The sequence below is a fragment of the Carassius gibelio genome, chromosome B1 (assembly GCF_023724105.1).
Source record: "Carassius gibelio isolate Cgi1373 ecotype wild population from Czech Republic chromosome B1, carGib1.2-hapl.c, whole genome shotgun sequence".
NCBI classification, from domain to species: Eukaryota; Metazoa; Chordata; class Actinopteri; order Cypriniformes; family Cyprinidae; genus Carassius; species Carassius gibelio.
The window spans coordinates 36781106-36789244 of NC_068396.1; the positions used below are offsets into that span (position 1 = coordinate 36781106).

An 8139-nucleotide genomic window follows, 5' to 3' on the forward strand; every position below is an offset into this window, starting at 1 on the left:
GAGAAACCAGGCTCAGTTGGGGGGCCAGTTCTCCTCTGACCAGATGAAACCAGCTGTTCATTCAGTCGGTCGTCTGAGACAAAGTCTCATCTATATCTGGGGCTAATCTAGTTGTCCTGGTCTCCGCTGCCTTTAAGGGTTGTAGAGGTCCTTTCTAGGTGCTGATTTTATACAAATTTATATGACTTTATACAATGTTTGGTAGGCAGTCAGTGCAGTGTTGACAGGACCGGGCTAATATTGTCATACTTCCTGGTTCTAGTAAGAACTCTAGCTTCTGCATTTTGGACTAGCTGTAGTTTGTTTACTAAGCATTCAGAACAACAACCCAGTAAAGCATTACAATAATCTAACCTTGAGGTCATTAACACTTAGATTAACATTTCTGCATTTGACATTAAGATTATAGTTCATAATTTAGAAATATTTCTGAGATGGAAAAATACACTCCTAGGTTCCTAAACTGATGAAGAAGAATTGATAGAGCAACCATCAAGTCCTAGACAGCGTACTAGGTTATTACATGCAGAGTTTTTAGGTCCTATAATCAACACTGTTTTATTTTTATATTTTTTTTTATTTTTTATTTTTATTTAGCAATAAGAAATTACTCATCATCCAGTTTTTTTATATTGACTATGTATTCCGTTAGTTTTTCAAATTGGTATGTTTCCCCAGGCTAGAAACTAACACTGTGTTTTCTGATGTCATCTCTCAAGGGTAACATGTAAAGTGTGAAGAGTAACGGCCCTACTATAGGAAATGCAGCCATTCCCAGAAATATCTGATGACATCATGAACACAATGGCTAATCAGAGGCATTTAAGTTAGAATTAACTCCCAGCTCAAAAAGCTGGGGCTTTTGTTTAGTGCTGAAGGCTCTTTCTGTTTTTTATGGGCTTATAATAATCCATTCAACATTTCAATAAAAGCCTTGTTTTTCATGCAGCTAAGAGGACAGGCGGCCACGAATAGTGCAAAGTTTCAAAAGTGATTTCCATAAAAATGTTGGATTATTGTTAAAAAAATCACAGTGGATGTGACAAAAACATGATAAATTCAACTAAGCACCATAAGCACTGTCTGAAGCATTCTTTTGATTTTGGAATCATGCCTGCCGGTAAATGTCAAATAATGAATCATAAATAATTTAATATATATATTTTTTTCATTCTTAAATACATTAAATTGTAAGTTAAATAATTTTTATTAACACATTTATTTTTGGACGGCTTGAATTATTTGTTCACAGACTTTCTCACAACAGAAATTTTCACCTCAGATTAGAAAGTTTTATTTATTTTTTTATTTTATTTTTATTTTATTTTTTTAGGTTAATAGACCTCATGTTTCGTGTCATGGTCTTATTCATTATGATAATTAGTAATTTGTGTGCTTTTTCTTAATAACAGATTACATTTTCAGTTTGTTTGTTGACAAACACAACGAGACCACAGTATGTTGAAATACACTCGCAGAATATCTATAATCTACTATGCAAGTGTAATCATTTATGTATATATATTTGTTTTTATATAGTCTATATGTAACCCGTTACATGCACGTTACATATATAGCATATTGATTTTTAACTTTTCTTACAACGCATACATAATTTCTCTACAAATAATTATTGACAGTCACTTGAACAACTGATCAAACTCTATTTTAATTCACTGTTTCTTCCATTTTCTTGTTGTAAACAAATATCATTTCAATTAGCAGATTTCATTTTTTCAAATTATATAAATTATATATATATATATATATATATATATATATATATATATATATATATATATATATATATATATATATATATATATATATATATATATATTGTTTTAATAATTTAGTATTTAAATAATATTTAAAATGTATTTATTTATGAATAGTGAATTTATAAAATACTGTACATTTAGTTAAACTGCATGCTAAATGGCAAGCTTTCAAGAACATTAATTAATATTTGTTCATATTCAGCCAATATGTCTCTCTCCAGGGCTCCCTTGTAAAAGAGATCTCAATGGGACATCACCTGGTAAAATAAAGGAAAGGCAGGCTTTTTCCCAGCAGACCAGATTGATGTATAAACACAGGCTTCATGATGGTGTTTCATTCATTTAACGCTGCTGTAGATCACAGAGACCTCTTCCACAGTCTCCACATCTAATTGCCTAAAAAATAAAATAAAAACAGAAGTAAAAAACAGAAATAATGATGCTATTCATGACTACATGATGATGATGAATTCATAAAAATACAGTCTTCATGTATGTCAAATTTCTAAAATTAGCATAATTTTGGTCCATGTGTAAAGAACTATACACTTCTACTTGCATCATTATCATAACAGAACAGATGATGTAAGAATATTTATTTGTGCACCTCACAGCAGCAGCAGGCTGGTGAATCATGAGATTGTCATACTGGCTTTCGTTCTCCTCTGCTCTCTGTGTCGGTTTGGTTTTGTGATGTTGGACGGTCACGTACTGGATCTCTTCTGCATCATCATTTCTGTCTTTTCTAGATTTGCTGTATAAAATGCTGGCATACAGAGCATCATCACAAATGGCTGATTCAGACAGCTGAACATTCTTCTCATTTACGTTAGCGTACAGATCATCCTGAAATGAAAGAAAATGAATTATGTAACCTATCTAAAAGTACATGACTAATATTTCCAGTCATATCTGGATGATTCACCTGTTTTACTGTGTCGACTTCAGCTTTTGTGCTTCTTCGTTTTCTCCTGGTTTTATAGACATTAAATATTGTAAGCTGTGTTTTAAAGATTCATTACTAATAATCATATGGGGAAATTCCACCTGGACTGTAATTGAGAATTAAACTTACATCACAAAGATGATGATGATGATGATGATTATGAATAATCCAACACATGCCACTGTGATTCCCAACCAGACAGGCCAATCCAGACCTTGACGGACTGAAAGATGAAGACTATGAATTAACATCGAGTCTCAAAGCTACACAACTTTCTTCAACCCTTATAAAATAAGATCTTCACCGGTCACTAATATAACTGCTGATTTCTTAGATCCATGTTGATTGTGAGCCTCACAGTAGAAGCGTCCACTCTGTAGTGCACTGAAACTCTGTCCAGATCCAACAGATGAGATTTGATTCTCCTGAAACCAGATGATTTCTGCAGGTGGGTTTGAATCACTGCTGCAGATCAGAGTCACTGAATCTCCTTCCACTGTTTCACCAGATCCATTTATGAACACTGAGACATTCCTTGGTGGGTCTAAAACAGAAAAAAAAAACAGATATTATTAACAGTCACAATACATTTGACATCACAGAAGATTAAATATCACAACTACTGAACTACTATCTTTAACTCACACATGACATTTAAAGTCACAGCATCAGAGTATTTATCTCCATGTTCATTGCTGGACTTGCACTTGTATTCTCCACTGTGATCAGAGCTGATCTTTGAGATGTTGTAGATTCTTCCGGATCCTACAGTCGTTCTTCCTTTAAACCAGTTCATTTCTGCAGGTGGGTTTGAGTCACTGCTGCAGATCAGAGTCACTGAATCTCCCTCCACTATTTCACCAGATGGACTGATGATGGACACTGAGACACTCTTTGGAGGATCTAAAACAAACAAACAAAAACATTTATTTGATTAACAACTGCAAACAATTTAAGATGACAGAGGAAATGAATATCACACAACAATCTTTATTTTTTCCTTGTCTCAAGAAATATCCGCGCCCAAAATCACACACGAAATCACAAAACCGACATAAAATGATGTAGCATACATCCCTGAGCAGTAGGTGGCGCAGTAATTCTACCACAGAGATACACTAAAAGTGGAGATGATTTGGACTATGTGCATAAACCTTGAGTGCAGCATACTGTACAAACGAACATAAAACAATACATTTACTAATCTGTGTTAATGTCAGTTAATAAAAAAAGACAGTCATTCAGTGTTTGTTCGTGTTTTTGTTGCTGTTACGTGATGTAGTGGTGTCTGACTTGGGGCAAGACGTGGACTGGTGGACATGGTTGGATGTCCATTCAAGCACCCACCCTTCACTAATGCCAAATGAATCAAAGGAAGGATGTGAGGTCTATTTAAGGACCTTAACCAGTGGAGTATGGGTAATGTAGTGCACCATATATGAAAATGTATTTTATTAGGAACTGTGGAAAATAAAGTAAAAAGAAGAACAAATAAGTCAAATTCACAACACTTTTGGACTATTGAATATCACCCATTCACTGTGATTATAAAGCTTGGAAAACCCAGGATATTTCTAAATATAATTCTGATTGTGTGAATGAAGAAAGTCATATGCACCTAGGATAGCTTGAGGGTGAGTAAATTATGGGGTCATTTTCAGTTTTGGTTGAACTCTATCTTGAGTGTGGATTCAGAAAAACGAGGACAAAGATCCACTATGCAAGAAAAATACACAAAGGCTTACAAATAACACCACACAAAAGCAATTTAAAATTTGCAAACAGTATTCAATAGCTTTTATACATTGAGCAAGTCAGGACAATATCACTTTAACAACAGAAAAGCTTCATTTGAACAATTCTGAAACAGTCTGCTATTATAACAAATGCAGTTTAACAACACAAAAGTAAAAAAAACAGAGATATTTCAGAAACAACAAGTAAATGGTCAAGAACACAACTAAAGCAAATGCTTATCTCCATAAAGGTGACTTCAAACGTTATTATTTTCAATAAAACAGCGCTAAGTAGTGATGGGAAGATGAAGCCTCATGAAGCTTTAAGCTTTTCAGCCAACTGGTTCACAAAAGGGTTAATTTCTGGAAACTTAATTTGTTCACAATGCCACCTGGTGCCCAACAAGTGTAAAAACAAGCAGATATATTACAGACAGAGGTGTAAAGTCCAGGGGTCAGAAAGTAAAATGCATGCCATATTTTTGTTCCACCCATTAATTCAATTTTGTGAACCACTTGGCTGAAAAGCTTAAAGCTTCATGAGGCCTCATCTTCCCATCACTAGCGCTAAGGCTTCCTGTATGCTAAGTGAGGGCTGCCTGTTCAGGGCTAGTGCTAAGGGGCCAACGTTTTGCCAATGAGCAAATTCCCAGGGTCCCTACACTGGCCCCGTAATGGGCCGCTGCAGGCTTGTTTGCAGGGTTGTTAACTAAAACTAACAGTACAGAGCATTAAGTTGCCATTTGTAAACATCAGCGCTCATCAAAAGTCTCCCACAACTAACATGATTTGCCCTCATTAGGAACCTACCAATTTTCAGAACTGTTCATCTAAAACTATTTGGATTATCTTTAATGAGCATCAGTGGATTCACCAACACCATTTTGCTCAGCAATTATATAGGTGACCATATCTTTGCATTGTAATAGTGTGCAACAAAGTGGTAAAGTTTTATGTAGGTCCAAGTATCGTTAGTTCATTTGGTTTTGCGAGAAAAAAAAAAAAAAAACGAGAAAACAGCTCATTTTTTCATATTTTGATTTTTCTAAAAAAAAAAGAAAAAACAATATTATGACTTAATTTTTCGTTTTCCCGTTCTTGCACAAAAATCTGAAAAATCACTTGATATTCTGTTTTGGGTCCAGTGGGTGGTGCTAAATCTGATTGGTCGTTGTTTTTCAAAATAAGAGTTTTCCCAACACTGTATTGTTTGGCCTGTAAAATTAATGGTCTATATATGCATGCTATATGTCACCCAATTATTTGGCTTCACTGACTGAAAAAAAATCTATTGAAATAGCCTAAATGTGAAAGTGAAAAGTGAAAGTGAAGTGACATTCAGCCAAGTATGGTGACCCATACTCAGAATTTGTTCTCTGCATTTAACCCATCCGAAATGCACACACACAGAGCGGTGAACACACACACACCCGGAGCAGTGGGCAGCCATTCATGCTGCAGCACCCGGGGAGCAGTTGGGGGTTTGATGCCTTGCTCAAGGGCACCTAAGTCGTGGTATTGAAGGTGGAGAGAGAACTGTACATGCACTCCCCCCACCCACAATTCCGTCCGGCCTGAGACTAGAACTCACAACCCTTCGATTGGGAGTCCAACCCTCTAACCATTAGGCCACGACTTCCCACGACTTAATGTCTATTTGCTATTTAAGGCCTGTATGAACAAACAGGATTTAGGGGGCAGAACTCAGGGGGCTGGGGGCTTGAGTTTATGTTTGGGCCCAACTTACAATACAAACATCATGATGGAGTAGCACAAATTACACAACAATGTTAATATGCTTTGAGGTTCCTGGAACAAGTAAAATGCAACTTGCCTTTAGTCAAAGTATAGCGGTTGGCTAATATTACATCATCATTATAATTCAACATGATGTGCTCACTCGGTTGAGAGAAGATCAAATCCAACAGAAAGAGAAAACTGTATTTTTAAATTCATTGTCATAGCTATCTGTCCTCTTATATCTGATTCTTATATTTAGTCAACAATTTCAGTCAGAATGCAAAGACAAGCCCAGCTAGAATTTTTTTTGTTCTAAAAAAAATTCTAGGAACATTCCCATGGATTGTTCTAACAATGTTTTCAGCGGTTTTATTTTTGTTCCCAGAATTTTCTCTAAAAACATTCTAAATATGTTTATTATTAACGTTATTAGAACATTATCCCCTAATAATCTAATTAAGATTTAAGAAGATGTCTGTTTAAAAGTAATAGTTTAGTCTGATGTCACCATAATGGTGATAAGTGTTGGCTTTAGTTGTTCAATTTGACACTTGACTTGTCAGTGTTGTTCTTTGACTGCTGTAATTTTTATTATGACAAACAACAAGAGAACATCTGGTTAGATGACACTGGTTGCTGGATAGCTGTTTTCACCCAATCTAATGTATGGTCTTAGTTACATATTAAAGCAACTTAATGGCTCAACTCTCTGAGACTTAGCTGAATTTAAAGCAGATTATTTAAAACATTTGGGGAAAAAAACAACCTTTTTTTGTCACACAAACATCAAGATTGTGTGTATGAATCTCAACAATGGTGACATGCTTCATGCTGCAATGTATACTGGGTACATCACACAAAACTCATCCATGGCACCCAGAATGCATTGCGGCATGAAGCATGTCACCATTGTTGAGATTCATACTCTAATTCTTGAGGTCTCTGTGTGTCTGAGCGTTCTCTGGTTCATTAGCAATCTAACTGAAAAATAACAGACAAGATATAGTATAAATTTGTAGGATTTTATGCATTGCATCTGCTGTAGTCATTAATGTTAAATTAATAGCATAGATTCAACTCCAGATAAAACCAGTTGATCAGATCACTACAAGAGGAAAGTTCTTATATCAGCAAGTATCAACATCACCTGATGACATCTTTTCCTACAGTTTTTGGTGCAAGAAATATTATTACAGCAGCTAAATGAACAGTAACACTGAAAAGTGTCATACTGCCCAGAGCCATCAATGGAACACTTTTTTTACAGCAATGGCGGCTCGTGGAGCCTTTAAATAGTTCCCGGAAGTAGCAGCAAACCGATGCCGCCCCGTAGAGATGCAGCAGAACAAACCGTTTGCGACGCACTTTTAACAGGTAAGACGTTTAAATAATAAGATTGAATATTATCAGTACATCTTAATAACAATAAATTGCGAATTAAAACCGTCTAGTAGATTATCACTCATTAAATGAGTAGATTTAAGGTTTGTTATCAGATAACTAACAGATTAGGCTAGGATTGGAGCTGAATAAAGTTAGTAACAAACACCCTAATAATTGTAAAATCTGTTCTCATAATTCAGTTTCATCCATCGTGTTTGCAATTAGAAAAAAAGGAGCATAAACATATTTTTTTTGCAGGAGTGGGGAAAGTTAGCTAACGTTACATAGCCTATTACGTTAGTTCAATATAACGTGTGACAGCGGTGAGTGGAAGTGGTAAAAATGAGGTTATAAAGTTTGTTCCTTATTACACGTATTAAATTACTTAATAATAAAATGCACCCTATTGATATACATTTAGAGTGAATTGAGTTTGCAAAAACATGGGTGGAGTGTTTTTAGTCATTGTGATTCATTTACTATTACTTGTCTATATTATATAATAATACTGTATTATATACTTAAACTTGTTAGTGTATAAAAGTAACATACT

General features: G+C 35.0%; 1 protein-coding gene across 1 annotated transcript; it reads right to left on the bottom strand.

The window, feature by feature from the left end:
• Positions 1-1847: 1847 nt before the first annotated feature.
• On the bottom strand, positions 1848-4048 carry LOC127948428 (B-cell receptor CD22-like). The gene is made up of 7 exons (XM_052544860.1): positions 4021-4048; positions 3373-3630; positions 3032-3271; positions 2857-2950; positions 2707-2752; positions 2389-2627; positions 1848-2177 (listed from the first exon to the last, which is right to left on the bottom strand). Exons 1-7 carry the CDS (start codon positions 4046-4048, stop codon positions 2120-2122), a joined length of 963 nt encoding a protein of 320 aa, XP_052400820.1. The 3' UTR covers positions 1848-2119.
• Between the last annotated feature and the right edge of the window lie 4091 nt (positions 4049-8139).

What these genes read in the sequence shown, in the direction of transcription:
- LOC127948428 (XM_052544860.1), bottom strand. Translation starts at nt 4,048, where the DNA reads ATGTCCACCAGTCCACGTCTTGCCCCAA. An exon ending in AGCAGTTATATTAGTGACCG is followed by an intron (nt 2,951 to 3,031) that starts GTGAAGATCTTA and finishes TTCATCTTTCAG; the next exon opens with TCCGTCAAGGTCTGGATTGG. An exon ending in ATCATCATCATCTTTGTGAT is followed by an intron (nt 2,753 to 2,856) that starts GTAAGTTTAATT and finishes CTATAAAACCAG; the next exon opens with GAGAAAACGAAGAAGCACAA.